At 65.3% G+C, this 23,928-nt stretch overlaps 1 protein-coding gene across 1 annotated transcript; it reads left to right on the forward strand.

Moving 5' to 3' along the window:
• The first annotated feature begins 11,236 nt into the window (after positions 1-11,236).
• Positions 11,237-23,026, forward strand: SUMO3 (small ubiquitin like modifier 3). Its single transcript, XM_041734942.1, has 4 exons — positions 11,237-11,368; positions 16,374-16,502; positions 19,927-19,998; positions 21,826-23,026. The coding sequence occupies exons 1-4, from the start codon at positions 11,348-11,350 to the stop codon at positions 21,901-21,903; spliced, it is 300 nt and encodes a 99-aa protein (XP_041590876.1). The 5' UTR covers positions 11,237-11,347; the 3' UTR covers positions 21,904-23,026.
• The last annotated feature ends 902 nt before the right edge of the window (positions 23,027-23,928 follow it).

A 23,928-nucleotide genomic window follows, 5' to 3' on the forward strand; every position in this document is an offset into this window, starting at 1 on the left:
GCCTTTAGCTTTGTGTCCTGGGCTGTAACCGTCGGCAGACCCCCGCCCCCGGGCTGCTGGGCAGCGCCTGTCCTCTGAGCTCCAGCTGAGCCCATGTCACCGTCACCGCAGTTGTGGGATCTCCGGGACTCCCTCTGTGCTGCAAAGTCTGAAGTCCATCCACGTTGGGCAGATAATCCGTCTGTTGTTGCCATGGTGCCGTGGTCCCCATGGGAAGCGTGAGCCTGCCCCGTGTGACCCAGGCCGGTGCACTTGGGCACTTCCAGGTTATAGGCCGGGGACGGGCTCTGGGCTCTTCCTCTGGGAAGTCGAGAGCAGGGGAGTGAGAGGTCCAGGGGCAGTCGTGGGGCGTCCTTGGGGATCCGATCTGCGTGGGAAACTCACACTCACCTTGGACTGGTTGAAGAAGTTCAGTCTGATGATGACAGGACTGGTGCTTTGAAAGGACGGGGTTGGTGAATGAAGTCCTTCCGTTACCACGTCTGCTCTTGAAAAAAGATCCCCTCGGGGTGTAGCAGGCACGGGACCAGCTGGGTTGTCAGTGGCCGCGTCGCACCAGCTCGTTCTTGGTGTCCTTCCAGAGCCCATCCGTGTGGCTCCTGGTCTGCTCCCTCGGCACCCGGATCTGTGCACGTGGCCACCGCCACTGCCTCCCCCTCCCCGGGGCCTCAGGGGCCTCGTCCCACTGTCCCGCTGGGAGGCGCTGCTGATTCCACTCCCATCTGTCCGTGCTGCTTGGTGTGAGCTGAGTCCGTTTCTAGAAGTAGAATCGCGGATCAGAGTGTCTGTGATGGTTATTGAAACAGTAGGATCCGCGGGATCACCCTCCAGACAGAGGACACCCTGTGCGCAGCCACCGGGGACGCTGTGCCAGCCGCGTGCAGGTACGCGGCCTCGTGGAAGCAGGTTACTGAGTGCGTGGCTCTTGGGCCCCTCGGCGGAGGCGGCGGGCCCTGCGTGCTGGTGCGTGGTGCGCTGGGGACGGGCACACAGCCCGACGCGGCTGCAGGGTGAGCCCGCCTGGGGACACAGAGGCAGGAGGGGCAGGCACGAGGCCAGGGAGGCCAGGGAGGCCACGTGTTGGGGTTCCCGCAGGGGGGTGGCTGTCATGATTCCGGAGGCGGGACAAGCCCTGGTCCTACTGCTACAGGTGGTCCGAGGCTCCCTGCCCCCTCCCACCCCCATGTCCCCCTTCCTGCTCTCGGTCCTGTGTGGTTGTGGGTCACAGACCCTGGGACCGCATCCCCTGTCTGTCCTTGGCTGACTCGGTGGTGGCCCCGGGAGCTCCACCTGGACAACCAGCAGGTCTCATGGTCACTGCTGTCGCTGGACAGCCGACCTTGGCCACGTGTCCACTTCGAGGAGCCAGGGGGCTGGCGGCAGCCACATGCTTGTGGGGTGGAGACCTTACGGGTTACCCTGGCACACGGTATCTGGCCAAACCCAACGGGGCAGGAGCACAGACCCCCAGGACGGTGAGGGCACAGGTTGGCTGCTGCCCCTCACCCCCAGTCCCATGCCTTATGCTGGGGACGCTGTCCCCCAGATGGCCTTTGAGTCCACAGGGTCTGCCCGAGGGTAGAAGTGGCCCGAGCTGCGTGGACTTCTGGTCGCCCCCGGCTGCTCCATTGGGTGGATTGCCGCGTGTCTGGGGCTCAAAGCCTGGAGACGTTTCCCAGCTGGCAGCGCCTTCCTCCCCAGGGTCTGGTGGCTGTGCGTCCCCTGGGCTCTCGGAGCCTCCAGCCCGCAGCCCGCCCCGCGGGGCTGTGACAGTGTCACCCCTACCGATGCCACTGGCAGGAGCCGGTCACCGCCCGGGCCCGGGAGCACGCTCCTCCCTCCCCAGGGGCCACCTCTGGCCCGGACAGGGATGGGGGCTGCGTGCAGGGGGGCTGAGTCCATCCCACTTCCCCCAGAAAGCTGCTGGAGGAGCTCTCGTGGGGCTCCCGCCTCACGGAGGAGATGCCGACCCCACGGAAGTGCGCCAGGGGTGCCAGCTCGGCCACACCTACTGGATTTGGTGGGTTTTCTTCTCCCCAGTGCTAAGGAATGTCTCCCCCAGCCTCGGAGCAGGTTTAACCCTGAATGCCAACAGCAGTTCCTCACTACAGACAAATCACTTCTTTTTTAAAGATTTGGGGGGGGAGCGCACACCAGGAGGGGCAGAGGGAGAAGCAGGAGCCCAACGTGGGTCTCGATCCCAGGATCCCGAGATCATGACCTGAACCCAAGGCAGATGCGTCACCGACGGAGCCCCCTCGGGCGCCCCAGAGTACAGCATTCTTCAGTCATTTCACGCATCTTAGTTCCCTAAGCTCACAGGCGCTGGCAATGAGTCCACGAAATAAAATGAATTTTCTCGGGGAGTGGGCCTCGCAGCGGGGTTTGCAGTCACATGGGGTGAGGTTGAGGTGCTGGCCAGGCTGGAGGCATCGTTCATTGAATTTTTCCTTTTTTTTTCTTTCATTGAATTTTTCCAAGAGGACATTGTTTACCTGCCGCCGTTGTTTACCTGCCCGCCCGGGATTGGGGGATGGGGATCGGGGTCCCCTGGTGAGCCCGTCCCCGCCGCGCCCTGGGGGCCTGCCCCCCACCGCGCCCCCGCCCCGCCCACCTGCACCCTGGGTGCTCTGTCCCTAGTTTCAGAGTCCTCCCTGGGTCTCCAGGCCACCCACCCCCATGGAACCTGCATTCTCAATTTTTTTTTTTTTTTTGCATTCTCAATTTTTATAAGTCGTTGTTACTCTCGTTATAAATGATCCACATTTGGCGAAATGAGGTCATGAGGATCTCGCTGAGGGCAGAGCCCTGGGGCGTTCCATGGGCCTCCTGACTTCCGACCCCGGAGCCCCAATAACAGCACTGCCGCTTCTCCTGTTTCCAGCCGGTGTACAGAAGCCTGACGGCCACGGCTAGTGACTCAGACGGTCCTAGAGGGCGGCGGGTGGGGAAGGGGGGCTGCTCGTGGGGTCGCAGCCCGGGGGCAGGGGGCCCAGGGCACCTGGCCGGAGGAGTGGGTGACTCGGCATAAGGAATCGTTACCTAGGCACGAGGTGTGGTTGACTTGGTATAAAGAATAGTTAAACCTTGTGCCCAGCGGTGGAGCATCTGCCTTCGGCTCGGGCCGTGACCCCGGGGTCCTGGGACCCAGTCCTGCATCCAGATTCCCGCAGGGAGCCTGCTTCTCCCTCTGCTGGTGTCTCTGCCTCTGTGTGTCTCTCGTGAGTAAATAAATAAAATCTTTAAAAAAAAAAAAAGAGTCGTTAACCCGGCGTAAAGGAGAGCTAACCTGCTCAGCATAGGGGGCTGCTGGGCTGGTGGCTGACGGGCGGGGGGGTGTGCAGGGCCCAGGCGGGGGGGGGGGGGCTTGCCCTCGGGGCGGGCCCTTTACCCCCGATCACGGCTCCTCGGGAACCCAGACACGGGGTTGTGTGGGGAGTGCGAGCTTGGGTGACTTGCTCAGGAGACCCGGCCCGGCCCCCAGGAAGGTTCCTGGGGTGCCCCCGGCCCGGCCTCCCGGACGCAGCTGGGAAGCCAGCCACAGGCCTGGGATGGGGAGGCCCTGAGTTCCAGGGGGGCAGGCACCAAAATTAGGACAGGCTGTTTCAGCGGGTCGTCCTGTGTCCCGAGGGCGCGGTGCCCGGGAGCTCGCGATCAGAGCCGGCGGCCTTCCGGGGCTGGGACCCCAGCTCTGCCTCCCTGCGCCGCCGCACGGTGCCCGACCCCATGTCCGCGGCCCGTCGCCACAGCCGGCCCTGCAGCGCGCGGAGTGCGGTGGCGTCCCCGGCCCCGGTCCACGCCTCTGCTCTCCCTGCAGCCCCGAGCCACCCTGGCCCGAGGGACACCTCTGCTCCGCGGACCTGGTGGGGGACCCACCCCAACCTCCCACGGCGCCCACCACACTTAGAACAAGGCTGGAGCTCTTGGGATCTCCCCCACCCGCATCCCCCCACCCGCCGTCGGCGCACGGGCCCCCTTGGTGCCTGTAACAGGCCAAGGCCGCTGGCCCCAGCCCTGCTGTGCCCCCTCAGCTCCCGCCCCCATTCCCTCCCCGCATTCGGGTGTGCGTGCTCTCCCTGGCCACCTCCCTGAAGACCCGTCCTGTGCTACAGTCTGTCCCCTGACTCAGAGCTACTGTCCTGTTCTTTTGGCCACCTGGGGCCTCAGGGTTTGACTAGAGAAGTGGGACCGGGAGGCTACCGCTCTATCCCGTCCATCGTCTCCCCGCCATCCAGCCGTCCATTCGTCATCCTCCACCTACCACCCCCACCCATCCATTCATCTGTCTATCCATCGTCCATCCATCTGTCCACTCACTCATCCAGTTCACCCACTCATCCATCCCTCCATCCATGCACCCACTCAACCACCGACATACCCATCTACTCACCCACCTACTCATCCACCCCCCACTACCATGTACCCGTGTACCCCTACTACCTCCCATCCATTCACTCATCTACTCATCCACCCACCTGTCGATCCACTATCCAGTCTGCCCATCCATGCACTCATCCCTCCGTCTACTCATCCACCCACCGATCCATTTATCCATCCACCCACTCACTCAGTTGCCTATTCACCCACCCGTGCATCCATCAACCCACCTGCACCCCTCTATCCATTCATTTCACAAATGCTTTTATCATGAAGAAATTCTGTATTTTTATTTATCAAACATCAGTCTACCCTTATGGCTCTTTGGGTGGTTCTCTTTGGCCTTTCTTCATTCCGAAATTATGAACATACATTGCCTGTTTTTTCCAGGGCCCTTAAAAAAAAAGTGGTCTCCATGCCCAGTGTGGAGCCCAGTGAGGGGCTTGAGGTCGCGACTCTGAGATCAAGGTCTGAGCTGCAATTGAGAGTCGGAATCTTAAGTGTTGGAGCCACCCAGGCGCCCCTAGTGCCTTTTCAATTTTGATTTTTCATCAAAGTTTTTTTATCTCTCTGAAATTTTCACTGGCGTAGGTGTGAAATACGAATCCAGTTGTGTGTTTTTCCAGGTGGCTCCCCAGTCTCTCAGCAGGGCTCAGTGAGGAGTCCCAGAGACGCCCCCCTTGGACTCGCTTCCTCTGGAGATGTGCATCCACCCTTCAGATGTGCCCCAAGATCCCTAGCAGAGGGGAGGGGGGCGTGTGCTGCCTGGTGTGGGGACAGGCCTGGGCATGAGCATCCCTCCATCGCGGGGCCTGCCACCATCTGCCCACAGGAGCCTGGTGGGAGGTAACGGCTCTGCCTGTGACCCTCACCCCCCAGTCACCACCATAGAACCTGCTCGGGCTGGGGCGCGTGGCCTGGTGCTTGTGTTGGGCACTGCAAGCAGGTGGAGCGTCTGCAGGGCCTCCCAGGCCTGGCTGGGAACAGAGACAAAGAATCTGGCTGGGGAATTCCAGGCGTCCAGGCAGGTAGGGATGTACTGGGGAGGACTGGGTGGGGAGAGGACGAGGCCTGTCAGGATGGCCACCTCGGGTCTCCCAGAGAACCAGTGTGGCAGCCACTCTCTCCCGCCCCATTTCCAGGGCAGCACACCAGAGAAAAGGAGCTCCGGAGTGGGGCTGGGCCAGAGCCCATGAGCAGGGGACCTGGGTGTGAGCGTCCAGAGGGTGGCCGTCCTGAGGGGCTTCTCCTGACACTGGCACGACCTGGCCAACTGGGCAGTGAGGGACAGTGGGCAGTGCCCCAGGGTGGACACATGGGGCCCTGTGGCCCAGCTGAGGGCTTGAGGACCGGCCACTCTGGTGAGAACCACTGGGCTTTGGGCAAGCGACCTGGCCATGCCTCTAGAACGACATCAGCACCAGCTGGATGCAGTGGATGCCCACAGCCATGTCACCTGCTTGGGTCCCCTGGTCCAGCCTCTCAAGGGAGGTCCGTGCGTGGGCGTGAGCTGTGGCCCCCCTTTCCCCCAGCACAGCTTCTGGGCAGATGTTGCCGTGATGATGAGTTGCTGGACAGCTGGACCTAAAGGTGCAGGGGCCAGGCCGGCAGGTGGCACTGGCCACACCCTGAGCCCAGCAGGGCTGCCCTTCGCTGTCCCGCGGGCCTGCCAACAGCCGGTTGGCTTTACGACGGTGGGGTTAGCATCACATCCAGCAGGCAGCTCCCGACTGTGCTTCGGCCGGGCTGGCTGGGGGGAGAGGCAAAGGCTCCCCCAGGAAATCTCAGAGAGGGTGGGGGGAAGAGTGGTCCTCTGGGGTCTGTGCTCCTGCGCTCCTCCCCAGGACCGTGTTTCCCGTGGGTGGGCCGTGGAGTGACTCGGGGAGCACCCGAGGTTAGAGCTCCGTGCCAGTGCACGGACCACAATGCCCCAGGCATCTGACAGCCGGAGGGACGTGGCCCCTGCCTGGGCTGGGAGGCAGGGCGGGAGCCCCCAGTGCCTGCCAGCAAGCAAGGAGCTGCGTTTCAAGGGGAGAGTGGCTGCTAACAGAGGGCGAAGCCTTACTCCCGGGGGATGGCCTCCGTGTGGTTCTCCTCCGGGGACCCGCCCGAAGGCGCACACGCTTCCCAAACCCCGAGGTCCGCGGGTTACAGGGCGCCCCGGGCAGGCAGCTCCGGCTTCCGTGCGCTCCGGGCCCCGCCCAGGAGTGGCGGCCTTAAGGATGACCCCGTATGTGGGTCAGAGCAGCACGCCCACATGTGGACCGGGTCACCTCTGCAATCCAAAGAGGCCCCCAAGTGTGGCAGCCCCGTGTCCACGGCGCTCAGGGCACTGCGCAGTGACCGTCCCTCTGGGGGACCCTCCCACACGCCCCGGGTGGCCAGACCCCCAGGAAGGCACCTGCTGGCACGGCCCCAAGGGGGGAAGGGTTCGGTGCCTGCCCTGGGCCACACAGGCGCTGACGAAGCACCCAGCCATCGGTCCCCATCAGGCCTCGTGAGCTCAGGCTGATGTCACCGTCACCTCCAGTAACAGTGGGCAAGTCCCCACCGTGAGGCCGTTTGCCGCCAGGACTGGGAGACACGGGCGCAGCCTGTGTGGGGCCAGGGCCACGGCCGCCGAGCCTCGCTGCCCTCGGCATCGCCGCCTAATGGGTGTCGGGCGGCCCACAGCGGGGCTCGGAGCACCCGGCGCTGGCGGCCCGTGGGCGCATCCGTGTGCTTTGGCTGCCACCCCCCCCCCCGGGTGATCTGAACGTCAGATGTGCGCTGCTCACGGTGCTGGCGGCCGACGGCCCCCGGGGACGGGGAAGGGCGGGTGGGGGAGACGGGCGCCTCCTCTCTGTGCCCACGTGTCCTCTTCTTGGAGGCCCCCTCTCACCCTGGGGTAGGGCCCACCCGTCCTTTTTATTTTTTGAAGATTTCATGTATTCATTAGAGGAGCAGAGGGAGAGGGACAAGTGGCCTGTGCTGAGCGCCGAGCCTGACGGGGCTCGATCTCACAACCCCGAGGTCATGAGCTGAGCTGAAGGGAAGAGTAGGGAACTCACCCCCGGAGCCCCCGGGCACCCCGCCTCTTAACCTATCACCTCATTAAAGGTCCTGTCTCCACATAAGGCCACGCTCTGAGGTGTCGGTGCTCGGGCTTCCACCTGTGAATCCTGGGGGGTCACACTTCAGTTCACGGCGCCGGGGGACCCCCGTCTTCCACGCCCTGGCTGGTGCACGCGTCCCAGCCGCGCTCCTAGAGGCGTGCTGTCTCTGGTTACCGTCCCGGCAGCGGCGCGGGTGCTGCAGCTCCCGGGGCTTCGCCCTGCCCCCCTCTTTTTAATAAAGATTTTATGTATGTATGTGAGAGGGAGAGCGCACGCGTGCACGTGACCCCCGCACATGCGATGGGGAGGGGCGGAGGCAGAGGGAGCAGCGACTCCCACCGAGCGGGGCCCTGACGCGGGACCCCATCCCAGGACCCCGGGACCACGCCCTGAGCCCCCAGGCGCCCCCGTGGGTCTGCTCTGGTGCTCGCTCGCCTCCCCCATTCTGCCCTTTGAGGAGGGTGGTTTCCCGCGAAGTCAAAAGCAGGCACAGGGACTCACGTCGCTTTGTTTCCCTGTCGGGCTGCGGTGGCCGCCGCAGCTCGGAGTCCCTTGGCCCGAGAAGCCGTGGAGTCTGGGTGCTGGTGTCCGCGGGCAGGGACAGGCACGCTGCGGAGGCCCCGGGTGGGGCGCGCTGGGTCCCCCCCCGCACTCGCCCCGCTCAGTGCGGGCCTGGGACTGCTGGTGCGTCCGCACAGTGAGGGGACGCGGCCCCAGCCCCCCGCGGCCTGCGGGTGACACACGCTCACCAGCCCCCAGGGGCCCCTTCTGCAGGTCCTCAGGTACAAAGGTGGGCTTTCCGGGGAGCTTTTGCCAGTGGCTGCCCCAGGGGCTCAGCAGGGGGGACGCGCAGCCGCAGTGCCGCCCACTCTCTGGACCACAGGTCCCCGTGCCCCGGTTTGTGGGGCCAGAAAGATGGGGTTCCCATGAGGCCTTGCTGGCCTTCCTGCTGCCGGGTGCAGCCCCCTGACGGGGGGCTCTGGGAGAGGACGGGGTGAGCAAAGAGGCAGACAACCAGAGCCTGGCACTGGACCCCGTGCCTCGGGGTGCAGGGTCTTCTTCCCCAGCTGGAGGGACAGGATCTCCCTCGAAGGTTCTGCAGGTGGTGAGCCCCGCCACGCTGGGTCGTCCCCAGGCCTGAGCTGACAGGCGCAAGAGGAGGAATCCTTGAACATCTTGAAGTCCGGGCTCCCCTCGTGGCCCGTGCCCACAGACTCCCGGGGCCTCCACAGCTGCCTGCCCTGCCTCGCTTGCGCCTGGCACCTCGGCTTCGGTTCGGGAAGGTGCGTGTCTGGGCCTGGGCACGTGAGCACAAGTCCTGCGGGGGTCCGTCCCTTCACCGTCCTCGCTGTCCTCGGGCTCACCGGTCCTGCAACACGTGAGGTCCTTCTGGTTCTGGCTCCCCGGTGGCTGGGCCCAGCCGGCCCATGGATGTCAGGTGCGGTTTGCACCAGCTTCCACCAGGCTGTGCCCTGGCGCCTCGTAGATGTGGAAACCCCGGGTGGGTTTTCTGAGCCTGGATCTGGGCTGTGATGTCTTATTGCAGAAGACCTTTAGCAAACGTTTGTCCTGCCCCTTCAGACCCTCGGAGAAGGTTGGTGGCAGGGCTTCTGTTTGCTGTTTCCCCGGCTCCCTCGCATTTCTCCTCTTTGTTCTACTCCATGGATTCCTGGACTTAGCGGGAAGTTTACAGATTCCCTCCTGTGTCCACGAGCCGTGGAAGGCGCCCGTGGAAGGCGCCCGTGGAAGGAGCCCGTGGAAGGCGCCCGTGGAAGGCGCCCGTGGAAGGCATGCTTCCTCCGCGTGTCTGCGGGCCGGGCGCTTCCCGGGGGCCTTGCTCCCAGCCCCTCCCTTCGCGTCGCTGAGCTTCCCCGCAGGAGCCTGAACACGAATCCTGCCAGACAATCTAGCTTCCGGGTCCTGTCTGAATCTGGTTTTCATTTTCCTGTCTTGATTGCGGGTTTTTTTTTTTTTCCCTCTTTTTGTGTGTGTCCTTGTAATCGTTTCCTGAAAGACAGATGTCATCTGGAGGACAGCAGACGCGGAGGTCCCGGCATTCCTCTCCGGCAAAGGGCAGTCCTCCTGCGTGGCTGCCGGTGGAGGGGCTGCGTCGGGGCTCCGGGTTCTGTGGCTGTGGCTTCTCTCACGTCCACTGACACACATTCCTCCGGCATCACGTGCTGAGGCTGGAAGATGGTCTGCCGGAGGCAGCTTCTCCATTTCGTGCACCACCTTTGGCTCTCGGGCTCCCCTGTGCACCCCCAGCTTGGCGACGTCTCTCCCTGGGACCGGGCACAGAGCACTCAGCGTGTTCCTTGGTGCTGGCTGTCCTGGTGGGGGGTGTGTGAGTGTACACACGTGTGTGTGTGTGTGTGTGTGGGGGGGACTCTGTTGCCCTGGTCCAGCCCCACCATTATGCAGGCCTCATGTCCTTGGGTCTGGGTGGGACTTTTACAGGGATCCGTGTCCTCTCCAGGGACACCTTCAACATCTTCCCAAACCGCAGGAGGGGCGTCAGGCACTGGCGCGGAGGAGGGCAGCTGTGCGGGGACTCGGCTTCAGTGGGAGCAGGCCGGTGGGGGGGTCGGGACATAAACACAGGGTGCAGCCGGCCCGGCTCTCTGATGGTTTCAGAAAAGCTGTGGCTTTACGGGTTGTCCAGCGTCTGTCGTTTGCAGACTGGGAGAATGACTGTTGGAGCCTCCTGCCTCCTCGGCAGGACCCTGCCCCCTGGACGACTGGTCACTCGTCCATGACGTTCTCTTAGAGACCTAATATGTAATTAAGTCTTATTCAGATTCTCCGCGTGCTTAGTTTCTGCTGCGTAGCGTGCATCCCAGAAACATCAGGAAGGCGGTCACAGCACAGCCTCGTGAGCCCCACAGCGGCCCCCCCCACCGGCAGGTGCACGGCTTCTGCTTGCCAGGCTGAGGCCACCATCGGGACTGCCCAGGGGACACGGGGAAGCGGCTCGGGGTGAGGCTGGCGCCACCCTGAGACCAGTGGCCCCAGGGGTAAGGCCTTCCCCAGGCCTCTGTCCACCTGGAGCTGCGGGGCAGGGCCAGGCCCGGGAGGTCCGGGCGCACCTTGCCGAACCAGGCACAGGCCCCGGCGGGTAGGGGGGCGGCCTTGGCGCACCTTCCTCCCCGTCCTCCTCACTGGACTCGTGGCTCCCCCGGGCCGGGGCGCCTCATGTGTCGCGCGGCTGCCTCCCGAGGTCCCCGTGACCACAGGGGTGGTTCCGCACGCTGGTCGGCGGCTTCCTTGTCCTCTGAACGACGCCCCTCACCTGGGGAACGAGAGGGTGCGGGTGCCCCTGGGCTTGGTGCCCCTGGGCTTGGCCGCGCTGCGCAGGGGAGGGGCAGGGCCGGGGAGGGGGGGAGGGGCAGGGCCGGGGAGGGGGGGAGGGGCAGGGCCGGGGCAGGGCCGGGGAGGGGGGGAGGGGCAGGCCCTTGGCAGGCGATCGCGCTCAGCCTCGTCGCTGGGCCCCACGCGCGACCCCGCTCCCGCTCCCGGGGTCCTGAGCGCCTCCAACCCTTTCCCCTCCTCATCCTTCTGGTGCCCGAGCGCGCCCCGGTCCTGCATTCGCCCCCTCCCCGCCCCCCGCCCCCGGGCCCGCCGTGACGCACTCCCCGACCCGGGAACCTCGGCCCGGCCGAGCGCGCGCCCGACGCCCTGGGCACGCGCCTCGTGCACGCGCGCCCGCCACGTGACCCCCCGGCAGCCAACCGGCGCGCGGGGACTCGGGGGCAAAGCGCGGCCCCGCGAGCAGTTGCGGCGGGAGAGCGGCGGGCCCGGAGCCTGATCGCCCGCGCCCGCGCCCGCGCCGCCCGCCTCCCCGCCGCTCCCGCCGCCGCCGCCGCCGCCGCGCAGCCATGTCCGAGGAGAAGCCCAAGGTAAGGGCGCCGGGCGCCGGCCGGGACCCCGGGCCACCCCGCGCCCGCGCCGCCCCCGCCGCCCCCGCCGCCCCCGGCCCGCGCCCGGCGCCCTCCGCGACCTCGGGGTGCGCGACCGGCCGCAGGCGGCGTCTGCGGGGCTGCCCCGCGCCCCGGGCCGCCCGCCCCTCCCCCCGCGCGCCGCTCCCCTCCCCCTCCGGCCCGGCTCCGCCCCGCGGCGCGCCCCGCCCCGGCCCCGCCCCGCGTCCCACCCAGGCCCCGCCCCGCGGCTAGGCCCCGCCCCGCGTCCCACCCAGGCCCCGCCCGCGGCTAGGCCCCGCCCCGCGTCCCACCCAGGCCCCGCCCGCGGCTAGGCCCGCCCGCCCCTCTCCCGGCCCCGCCCCGCGGGCAGGCCCCGCCCCTCTCCTGGCCCCGCCCCGCATCCCACCCAGGCCCCGCCCCTCTCCCGGCCCTGCCCCGCGTCCCACCCAGGCCCCGCCCGCGGCTAGGCCCCGCCCCTCTCCCGGCCCCGCCCCGCGTCCCACCCAGGCCCCGCCCCTCCCGGGAGCCCGGCCGGGCCGGCCTATGACGCAGCCGCGGGGGGGCGGGGCCGCCTCGGTTGGGACCGCACCCGCCGTCCCGGGGCCCCGACCGCCTCCCCGCTCCCCTCCCCCCTCCGCGACCGGGTCCGGGTCCGGGTCCTCTCCGCGACCCCGCCGTGCACCCCAGCACCCCTGGCTCCCAGGGCCGCGCCGCTCCCCACCTCTCCGCGGAGCCCTCGCGGCGCTGCTGCCCGCCCCGCCCCGCCCCCGCCCCCCTCCCCGCGGGTCCCGCTGCGGCTGCGGGGGGCTCCCAGCTTCCGGTCGGGCCTCCCGTGTGCGCTCCCCTCCCTTGTTGGTCGCGTCGTCGTCGCCGCTCTCCGAGGGTGCGTCCGCCTCTGCATCACGTCCCCCCCCCCCCGTGCGCCCCTGCCCGTCCCCTCCCCGCCGTCCCCCTGCCCGTCCCCTCCCCGCCGTCCCCCGTCCCCTCCGCCCCCCCCCCCGTGCCCCCTGCCCGTCCCCTCCCCGCCGTCCCCCGTCCCCTCCGCCCCCCCCCCCGTGCCCCCTGCCCGTCCCCTCCCCGCCGTCCCCCGTCCCCTCCGCCCCCCCCCCCCGTGCCCCCTGCCCGTCCCCTCCCCGCCGTCCCCCGTCCCCTCCGCCCCCCCCCCCGTGCCCCCTGCCCGTCCCCTCCCCGCCGTCCCCCGTCCCCTCCGCCCCCCCCCCCCGTGCCCCCTGCCCGTCCCCTCCCCGCCGTCCCCCGTCCCCTCCGCCCCCCCCCCCGTGCCCCCTGCCCGTCCCCTCCCCGCCGTCCCCCGTCCCCTCCGCCCCCCCCCCGTGCCCCCTGCCCGTCCCCTCCCCGCCGTCCCCCGTCCCTCGCCCCCGTCCCCGTCCGCCCCCCCCCCCCGTGCCCCCTGCCCGTCCCCTCCCCGCCGTCCCCGTCCCTCCGCCCCCCCCGTGCCCCCTGCCCGTCCCCTCCCCCGCCGTCCCCCTGCCCGTCCCCTCCCCGCCGTCCCCCTGCCCGTCCCCTCCCGCCGTCCCCCGTCCCCTCCGCCCCCCCCCCCCCCCCCCCCCCCGTGCCCCCTGCCCGTCCCCGCCCCCTGCCGTCCCCTGGATCTGCGCTCATCCCTCCTTCCTGGGCCTTCCTCCCGTTCTTAGCAGGGTCTGAAGTTCCGTTAACTGCTCTTATTAAAAACAGGTATTTGAAGCTTCGGGTCTACGTCTTGGGCGCCTACACTTTTGCCAAGTGGCAGCTCAGCGGAGTCGAGTACTTGGGACGTGGGTTTCTTGTGATAGTGGAGCTTGTGCCCCTGGGCACTGAGCCTGGAGCCTGGGGCCCTGGGGACACGCGGGAGTCGAGCGGGGTGGGGCTCGCTGCCATCTCAGGTCACGCTCCTCGACGGTGTCCTCACTCTGGATGCGATTGCAGCTGCCCTGGCCTCCTCCGCTCGGCCTGTGCCCGTTCTTCTCTGGGGTTGCTGTTCATCCAGGGCAGTACTGGTGCCTGTGCGGGTGCCTGTGCGGGTGCCTGTGCGGGTGCCTGTGCGGGTTTCTGGGGGCTTCCTTTTGCGGAGGCTTAACTGCAGGAAATGGAGCAGCCTGACGTCTTGAGCGGCTTGCCCTGAACTGCAGGGCCGCCCGCCGCGTGCCAGCTGTCGGGGAAGCCGAGCACAGGCTGCGCCTCCCGAGCCCGGGGAGCTGGGCAGGAGGGCAGCAGGCACCCCAGGCCGTCCTGCTGGTGGGAGGAAAACCTGGGGGGCAGTTGGGGACAGCCCCTGCCACCTCTGGGTAGCTGACGCAGGGGGACCCTAGTGATTTGTGGTCAGTGTTGCTTTTCCTTTACTCCTGCCCTCTGGGGGCCCGGGACAGGCCATTCCCAGTGTCCTTCCCTAGGGAGAGGGGCTCGTGGTGGTCCCTGCCTGCCGCCTCCTGCTGCCCTGCAGCCACTGCCCCGTGTGCCCATTCTGCGTTCCGGCCCCGTATCCGTGCGTTTTGGCACATTCGTATCTTTTTGTTGAAAAAGCAGATAGTGTCTCTACCCACGTGCAGAAGAATGAAGCTGGACCTTTACCTTACACCGTATGCAAGAGGCAAGTCAGAGGGGCTCAGGGGCCTAAGTGTTGAGACTAGAGCAGTGAAGCTCTTAGGACACAACGTAGGACAGGCCTTCCTGACCCTGGATGTGACAGCAGAGGCCAGGCCACCAGAGCACAGCGGACCCGGAGCTCTGGCAGCCCAAGGCTCCATCACAGGGGCAGCAGCCACCGCCCGGGGGGGGGGGGGCGGTTTGCGACTCCGTCTCTGATCACGGGCTGCTGCCCAGAGAGCCTAGAGCGCGGCTCACACTCCAAGCCAACAAGAACTGTGTTCACAACCGGACACGCTCTCGAACGGGCGCCTCTCCAGAGGAGGTGCACACGTGGCCACACGCGCACGGAACGCGCTCGTCCACCACTGAGCAGAGAAACGCAGATCAAAGTGCGGTAAAACGCCAGCTCCCACCCACGGGGCGGTGCTTTCCCACACCAGACACACTCACGCTGGGCGGGAAGGCAAAGCGGGCGGTCAGCGCAGAGTTCGTGCCGGTGTTCCTAAAAGCATTAAAACTAGAAGCAGCATATGGACCTGCAATCCTGGTTCCCGGTATTTGCCCCCGAGATCAGAAAGTGGGATCTCCAGGAGATACTTGTCGACCCAGGCTCGCCGCAGCATTACTGTGGAAGTCACCCCGTGTCCGTGGACAGATGGCGACAGTGAACACAGCCCACCCACGCCGTGCGTGGTACTCGGCCCTGGCAGGGCAGTGAACCCTGACCCCAGCCGTGCCGCGGTCAAACCTTGAGGACGTCATGCTACGTGAGATAAGCCAGTCCCAAAAGGACAAATACTGTGTGATCCACTTTTCTTTTTTTTAAAGATTTACTCATTTATTCATAAGAGACCCAGGCAGAGGGAGAAGCAGGCTCCATGCAGAGAACCCGATGTGGGACTCAAACCCGGGGCTCCAGGATCACGCCATGGGCTGAAGGCGGCGCTGAACCTCTGAGCCACCCGGGGATCCCTGTGGGATCCACTTTTATGGGATCTGTAGAGGAGTCACTATCACAGAGACAAGGAATGGGGGGGGGTGCTGGGGAGACGCGGTTGGGTTCAACGGCACAGAGGTTCAGTCCTCAGCGTGAACGGGGTTCTGGAGACGGCCTTGGTGAAGGTTGTAGGACGTTTAGACCAACCAAAGGGGGTGAAGTGGTGGCTTTTACACTAGGTTTACGTTCACACAGAAACGTTGGGAAAAGAATAATACCTCTAAGTAGATATAAAGGCGGTCGCCTGGTTTGGATCCTGGAACAGGAACAGGACGACAGTGGAAAACTTGGCGACACGTCAGGGAGGCTCGGAGTCCCACTGCCGGTGGTGAGCGGCGCTGGCCCGGGCGGCAGGGGCAGTGTGGCGTGTGGCGCGGGGTGTTGGCCCAGGGCCGTGCACACCCCCGGCCCCGACGGCTGCGCCTTTTCTCTTAACGTACGCTTCTCTAAATGTACAACATGAAGCCTTTATTTGAAAAAAGGGCCCGGCAAGTATGGACACCTCATCTCCGGGGAGCGAGGGGGTGCTGCCCCGGCCCCGGGTCCCACGCGTTGCCCACGGCGGAGTCACGGGGAGGGGGTCCCCGCTGGTGCCTGCACGGCTGTGGAGGACGATCCTGTCTTGTGGCGGGGGTCCTGCTGGGGTCCTGCCTCCCGGGGCCGCTTCTCGGGTCGGCTCCCCCCACGGGCTCCCCACCCCAAGGGCGTGGCCCAGAGAGGTGGGCGCGTGTGATGGGGACGGGCGCACCGTGTCCAAAAGGACTCGTGCCAGCTGGATTGTCCGCTCAGAGTAAAGCTTCCCGCCGTCCCCGGCGGCGCCAGCTAAGCGAGGCGGCCGAGCCCGCAGGAGCCGCCCTGGGTGCCCCTCCCGCACCTCCCAGAATCCGGCTCTGGGACCCGGGCGCCCCGGGGGGCCTGCCGTCCTGAACCCCAGCTCCTTGCTTCATTCCAGCTGTGCTTCCGGGCCCTGTGCCGCCCCAGTCACGATCATTTGGGGCTCGGACAGCATCACAAGTGTCAGAGATGCCACCGGGGTGGGACCGCTGCGGGGGGGCAGGGGGCGCCCCTGGCCTGCCCATCCTCCACGGGGCCTGCCCCCCCCATCCTCACCCAGTGTGTGCCTGCCTGCGGGCGTGTGTGTGCACCGTCCTCTCCTGACAAGGAGGGCTTTGGGGTTTCTCGAGAGTCCCTAAGTGGGTTTTTCCCTCCAAAGCCTCCGTAGGTGTATGCTGTGCCCCTGCACGCGCCCACCCACCAGAGGGGTTCGTTCCGCGTGGACGTGAAGCCCTCATGTGTGCGACCCCGGGCTGTGGGGGAGTCAGGAGGGGTCATCGCTGAGACTCCGGCCCCGCCGCCTGGAGCGCGGCGGCCGGTGGCTGAGACCCGGTGTCCGTGTCCTTGCAGGAGGGGGTGAAGACGGAGAACGACCACATCAACCTGAAGGTGGCCGGGCAGGACGGCTCCGTGGTCCAGTTCAAGATCAAGAGGCACACGCCGCTGAGCAAGCTGATGAAGGCCTACTGCGAGAGGCAGGTGCGCCTGTGCCCCGGGGCCTGCGGGCCACGGCTGTCCCGGGGGCGCGTGTGCGCGGGTGCTCCTGTGTGCGTGTGCCTGCGTGTGTGCTCGTCCCTGTGCATGTGTGTGCCTGCATGTGTGTACTCGTCCCTCGGTGTGTGCATGTGTGTGTGCATGTGTGTGCCTGCATGTGTGTACTCGTCCCTCGGTGTGTGCATGTGTCTGTGTGTGTGCCTGCGTGTGCGTGCTCATCCGTGGTGGCCGTTTCCTTCTGCCGTCAGAGCATCAGCCCTGTGTCCGCGGACGGGCCAGGCCGCCGGCTCTTCCCGGAGCGGGGAGCGCGGGGCGTGCCCTCCGGCGGCTGCTGGGAGCGCGGTGGCTCAGGCCGTCCCTGCAGGTGCAGCGCAGTAGCCGTGGGTCTCCCCGCTCCTGCGTGCCGCAGCTGGGCCACGACTGAGACACGGCCTTGGGGGCTCACGGGGGGCTTGATTCTTGCCCTTGCTCACGAGCATCTGCGGGTCGCCGCAGGTCCCGGTTGTCGTTATCAGTGTCTGGACAGATGTGTGGCTCACACGCATCGGTGCTTCCAACCTCGCTGTCCTTTGTCCTCATTCGCACACCAGGCCTCTCCGCGCCACCCGCGTCCCCCGCACGGTGGCCCGTCGCATGTCGCTGTGTGGTGGGGGCGCGGGCTCCGGGGCGCCCTGTTCCTCTGCGCGGACGCTTTGTCAGGCCTGGCGCTGTGTTGTGGTCGACGTGGTGGGTGAGCCACGTCCCAGTCCTCGTCCCCTCCCCCCCCCCCCCGGCCGAGCCTGCCAGCCTTGCAGCCACCTCCCTCGTTCTCCCCGGGCCAGGGTGTCTCTGTTCCTGGGTCTCCGTGTTTTTGGCTTCCGAGGTGATTTTCCCCACGGGAGGTGGAAACTCTGCTCTGGGACGAGCCCTCTGCGCGCATCCCTGCCCGCTCCCTGCAGGACATGGCCCTGGGCCGCGCGGGTCCTGCCGGGGAGGCGCCGTCCGCTGGGCGGTGCAGTGGGCTCGCGGCGACAGCTCGTGTCTGGCTTGTGTCTCATGGGCCCAGCTGTTCTGCTGGCCGTCGTGCGTGGTTTTCCGGGAGGTCCTGTGAAGTCATTGCTCGTATTCTCCACGCACCGGGCGGGGGGCGTGTCCCTGTGCTTCAAGCTGTCCCGCTGCACTGTGGTGTGACTGTCCTTGCAGAGCCACCTCCGAGTCTTTCCGGAGACTTCTTTGGCCGCCATCCTACGTATTTTCTGGGTTAGTCCGGCTTCGTCCTGTTTCGCGGAGCGTGTCTTCCAGTGTCTTGCTCTGCAGTGTCCTTGGGGCGCGTGGGGCTGCAGGCGACTTCCCCGTCACAAACCTTCGCGCTTCACCGTTGGCTGCACGACCATTTCCAGGTTGAAATTCATTTTTGTCTTTTGGGCCCTTCGCGTCCTTTTCTTGTTGCAGCGTTGGTGCGGACGTTCAGTGACATTCTGGTTCTCTGTCCTGTGAGGTCACTTTGCTCTTCTCTGGGAGCTTTTGGGATCTGTTCTTGGGCCCCAAAACCTCACTCTCAGGGGCTTGGAGGCACATGATTGTACCGGTCACTTTCCTGGCACTTTTTCCTCTTTCTTTCTTTTTTTCTTTCTTTTCTCTTTTCTTCCCTTCTTTCCCTCCTTCCTCTCCTCCGATCCATCCATCCATCCATCCATCTCTGCACCCGTCTTGGGGCTTGAACTCACAACACCGAGGTCAAGGGTCACAGGCCAGGCACCCCTTGTTTTTGTTGAGGACACGTGGCCGCGGCGGGCGGTCCTGGGATGCCGGGCCCTCTGTCGTCCCGTGCGCCGTGTTGGGAACGCCATGTACCCTGCTGTCACCCCTCCTGGAGCTGACGCTCGGGATCGTTTCCGCCCGCCTGGCATCGGGCTTTGCTGTTGCTCTTGGGCTTCTTTCTGGGAGGGCCCTTCAGCCTTGGTTCCCACGTTGCGTGGAGAGTCTTGCTTCTGTCGTGACTTCTCGTTTCCACACGTTCTTCGAGGGGTTTCCTCTCCCACCCGCACCCACCTCTTGTGTTCCGTGTCCCCGAGGGTTGCAGGTGCCTGTGTGGCCTCCGTGCCCCGTCCTCCACGCCTACCCTTCCTTTCCTCCTCACCGGCTGGACGGTTCACGCATCCGAGTCTTCACGGTCCCACGTCCCTGCTGAAGTGCTCGCGCCCGAGAACCACGCCCAGCAAGCTGGCGAAGAGCTGCAGGCACTGAGCCCCGCCCCGTGGGGGCGAGCTGCCAGGGTGGGTGGGTTGGGGGGTCCCAGGTGTTGCAGCCTGTGAGTCACTAGGTTTCCCAGAAGCCGACCTGCCAGGCCCGTCTGCCCTGGGGGTGCGGCCGGACGGGGCAACGGGGCTCGGCGGGTGGCTGGCGTCCAGGCCGGTCCCTGGTGTCCTGAGCCCAGGGCTCCAAGCCGACCTTCCCTGTGCTGGGGACAATGCATGGCCCGTGCGGCTGGGGGCCCGAGTCGGGGTCCGGTGGGGCCTATCCTGTCAGCTTCCAGGGGCCTCCGCGGTCAGCCGGTGCTCATCTGTGCGGCACAGATGCCATGGGTGGGCCCCTGGGCTGTGGGGCCCCGCGTGTTGCCCCGCCCTGACCTCGGGGTCATCCCCACTGCCCTGCGGCTCTCCCAGGGCCAGTCCTGTCCTGCTCCCTTCATCCTTGTCATTCCTGCCTGAACGTTTAAGTATCTTTTCTGGAGGGAGCGGAGCGGAGATGCCGGTCTCAACACTGCCTGTTCTGTTTAAGTAAAATCGGGATTGCTTTTTATTTTATTTTTTAAAGGTTTTATTTATTCATGAGACACAGGGAGAGAGAGGCAGAGACCCAGGCAGAGGGAGAAGCAGGCTCCCTACGGGGAGCCCGATGGGGGACTCGATCCCGGGACCCCAGGGTCACACCCTGAGCCCTGGGCAGATGCTCCACCGCTGAGCCCCCCCCAGGCGCCCCGTCATTGCTCTCTAAAGGAGACGCTCGGCTTCCGGGCCATGTCCGCCTGCCCTCGGGACCCACGGCTCATGGCCCGGCCTGGACGGAAGACGCTCCGCCGCGGCCTCCCTGGGCCCAGCGGTCCGGGCCGCCTCCCGCTCGCAGGCCGTGCTGGGACCCCGGGCTCACTGGTCCCCGAAGGCTTGTCGCCCAGAGGTTCTGGGGGGCGGTGCCGGCCACGCGGAGCCTGTCCCTGGAGGGAGGTGAGGGTGCGGCGGGCAGGACGCGGGCCCGGGCCTGGGCTGGCTGCTGGGCCGCGCAGGAGACGCCCGTAGGCCACCGAGGAGTTTTAACAACAGGGTGGGTCGAAAGTTCGTTCAGAATCCTAAGGTTTTGAGATACGTGTTTTATTTTCTGGAATGAACGTGTCACCTGGAGATTTCTAATGATAATCGGTCTTTCTTTTCAGGGCTTGTCGATGAGACAGATCAGGTTCAGGTTTGACGGGCAGCCGATTAACGAGACGGACACCCCCGCGCAGGTACGACAGGCGGCGCTGCCAGCGGCTCCTGCGGTCCGCGCGGGGCCACTGCCCTCGGCTGCGCTGCTCCGAACGCTGCTCACGGGGCTCCTGCGGGAAGCTTTACATGTCTTCATGGTTTTCAACTATTAGGCTATTGAATTTTTAAATGTTGGAGTTCAGTTTTTCAAATGAGAAGAATGCACTTGGTCAGACATCCTGCTCCGTGCTGGGGGGCGGGGCGGAGGCCCGGGGGCCGAGCAGGGGGCCCGGGGTCACTACCAGGCCTGGCCAGTTCCCCGCTCCTGCAGCCCCTCCCGGCGCCCACCCCTCGGATCTGGACACCGGATTGCAGCCACATCGCTGGCCCGATCTTGTGCCCTTCAGGATTTACGCACGAGGGGTGTGGGCGGAAGGGACGGGCCGTCATCCTCAGTCACGCGGTGTTTGCTTGCTGCCCACCACACGCCCGCCCCGTTGCTGCGCCTCACGCTGGGGCGACGGGGCGACGGGGCTTCGGGCCTGGAGCAGGAGGCCGAGTTCAGTGGGGCTGCGGCCGTTGTCGGCCTGGTGACCTCGTGATCCAAAGCCACCCACCCTCGAGCCTCCGTCTTCTCCGTCGGTAAAGTGGGGAGGACGCCTGTTTCTGTCCTGCACAGAGCTGTGAGCATCAGTCTGATCAGTTCACGTGACAGCACCACGCAGCAAGAGGCTGGGTGCGCCGCCCTGGGGACCCTCACCCTGCTCACGCAGGCTCTGGGCTGCAGGGGGGACGGGGCAGGCTGTGTGTGTTGCTCTGGGAACCCTCACCCTGCTCAGACGGGCTCTGGGCTGCAGGAGGAGGCCGTGTGTGCCGCTCTGGCAACTCTCACCCAGCTCACATGGGCTCTGGGCTGCGGGGGGAGGGCGTGTGTGCCGCCCTGGGGACCCTCACCCTGCTCACTGGGCGCTGGGCTGCAGGGGTTTCCTGGGGGCTGGGGGGGTGGAGGGGCACCCAGGCTCCCCCTCCTGCCCGTCATCTGGCTGCTGCCCAGGGTGTCTGAGCCGGGGAGGGGCCCTGCCCTCCCAGCCCTACTCCTGTCCCCTCTGAGAATGTCCCTGGGACCCGGGACTGCTTCCAGCCTCTAGTCTGAATCGGCAGAGCTTTTTTTTGTTCCGAGGATGGACAGAGATCAGGGTAGACGTGTGCTCCCTGTGCCAGAAAGAGAAAGCTGTTTGCACCATCCCTGCCGTGGTCGTGAAGGGCAGGAAGGGGTGCAGTGGGCAGAGCCAGCGTGTCCCTCGCTTTAGCACATCCTCCTTGTGTGACAGGGCTCGCTTTGGAGTCCACGGGCACAACCCCTGCACTTGTCACGAAGAGTCCACGCCATCCTTTACGTGCTCCTCAGTGGAACACGATTTTGTGTAGTTTGGTAAAAATTTTCGATGCTTGTTTTTTAATGAGACTCATTTTTTCTTTGTAAAGGTTTTATTATTTTTTAAGTCATCTGTATACCTAGTGTGGGGCTTGAACTCATGACCCTGGGCTCACGAGTCTCATTCTTTAAGACTGAGCCAGGCAGGCGCCCCAGAGGCTGCTTTTCTATCCGAGTCCTTAGCTCCGAATATCCTTTTGTGAGTTCTGTGAGGGGCATCTTGGTGGGTGAACGGGCTTGTTGGAGATCCCAGCCGAGCGCTGTCCCGGCACGGTGCACCGGAGGACAGGTGTGGTGGGGATGGCGTTCCCAGGGGTGGGGGGTGGGGGGGGACAGCGCAGTGAACCTTCGGAGTCGTCCAGGTGAGCATCGCGCGTTCTGGGATCCCAGGAAACTAACTGCTCTCCCTCTCTCGCCGCCGCACCCCCGCCAGCTGGAGATGGAGGACGAGGACACCATCGACGTGTTCCAGCAGCAGACGGGAGGCGCGCGGGAGAGTGGCTGGCCCTAAGGATGCCGCCTCTGCAGGGACCGTCCCCACGTGTCCTCGTGCTCGCACCTGCTGTGGAATAGTGAACCCGTGACCATGCCAATCACAGAGGAGTCTGCGGAAACCCGAGGACAGTCACCAGAATTACTTTCCTCTCTGACGTTTTGCAAGGGCAACTCAGAACTCTGCGGGGGGAGGGCGCCCACAGCTGAAGTCAGGCCAGTCACACTTGTCTCTGTTGGGGGGAAAGGAGTGGTGAGGGTGTTGGGGTTCGTTTGCTTTCATTTTTGTTTTTTCCTCCCTCTATCTTTTGCCCCCAAATGTGTGGTCTGAATGTCCACTTTTAGTCTAGATGGGGATCTGACCCCAGGTGTTGACCCCCCACCCCACCCCCACCCCAGTTTATTCCAGTGGAGACCTCACGGCACCACAGTGGGGCTGCTTCCGTTGGACGAGTTTTGGGGCCGGTTTGGGGATGGGAAACAATCTTTCACGACGTCATACAGGCACAGGTATTTGAAATGGTAAATACTGCATTTCAGGAAATAGTAAAGTCAGAGGGAAAATACTGGAAGACTTTTTAAAAGGTGAAAAGGAAAATAAGCAGGTCTTTCAGACCCTTGGCCCCGATGGCGAAGGAAGCCAGCCCCACGCGTCTCACTGGGCCCTGGGGCCGTGGCTGCCCGTTTCTCCTCTGGGCAGTTAAGGTCTCTATACAAAATCCAGATTCAGCACTGCTGAGTTGGCAGCTGTTTTTGCGTGAAAGACCTGCCTCAGAGTGTGTTGGCGGTGGAGCCCCTGCAGCGGTGACTTGGCGTTGCCCTCGTGGACGTGGGCTGCGCTGCTTTCCCAGTAGGTGTGGGGTGTACGCTTTAGGACGTGGTTTCGTTCTGTACCAGTTACACGGCTGCTTCTCCTGCTGCTGCGTGCGCACCCACGGCCGCCGGTCCTAGGCCCCGAGCGGGACCGCGACATCGTCCCTCACCTGCCTGAAATCTTGCCGAAGGCCTTTGCGTTTCCTTTGTGTTCTGCTGTCCGGGCGAGGGTGGGAGGTCGGCTGGCTCTGTTCTGTTTATTCACCAATTTGTACATGATTTGTTGTCCTTTGCTACTGTAAACAGTAAATATAGTTTGCTATTCTGTCTCTGGGCTTGGATTACAGCTGCGTGTGGCCGAGGGGGCGGACCGTCCCCGTTCCGCGTCCGGGCGAGCCACTGGGGCGGCCACTGGCATCCTGAGCCCAGGTGGGGAGGAGTAGGTATGTCCCTGGACCCTCTGCATGCCGCAGGTCGCCTGTGCCAGGCCTGGGTTTCCTGCCCACGGCTGCATCTGCTGCAGTGCCCTGGCCTTGGCTGTGCCCACTGGGCATCATGGCCTCGCCTCTCCTGGGGTCCTGGGTACAGGGGGCGTGTGAATGCGCACGTTAGTCTGGGCTTCTCAAGGTTTTTGCTGTTTGAATGTAAAGACTCTTCCTTTGTGCACTGCATCCCACTCACTTGCGTGAAGTCAGTACTGGACCACGGCTCTCTAGGCCTCTGCCCTGACAGACGCAGACCTCGGAGGCTGCTTTGCATTGTTTTTTGTTTTTTAAGATTTTGTTCATTTATTCCTGAGACACACAGAGAGAGGCAGAGACACAGGCAGAGGAGAAGCAGGCTCCCTGCGGGGAGGGACGTGGGCTCCACCCTGGCCTCTGGGTCACGCCCTGGGCTGGAGGCCTGAGTCCCCCCCCCCCCGGGCCGCCCGGTTTGCCGCCTCCTTGACTGTGACCCAGGTCAGCAGATGCCGCCTGCCGGCCGCGTCCTGCAGCTGCATCCCATCCTGGAGCAGGAGCCGCTCCTTGCCCTGGGGCCGGGTTTCCAGGTTGCGGGACACCCCTGACAACAATGAACCAGGGAGGCGAATGGGCTCCACAGGTGGAGGCGCAGGCGGCACGCGAACCTGCTGGGGCTGAGGACTCCCGTGGAGGCGCAGGTGTGTGGCGGAGCAGGGCACGGCCGGGCCGCACCGGGGCTCAGAAGCAGCAGCACGTCCAGCCCCCGGGGC

This window comes from Vulpes lagopus, chromosome 20, assembly GCF_018345385.1.
Source record: "Vulpes lagopus strain Blue_001 chromosome 20, ASM1834538v1, whole genome shotgun sequence".
Lineage (NCBI taxonomy): Eukaryota > Metazoa > Chordata > Mammalia > Carnivora > Canidae > Vulpes > Vulpes lagopus.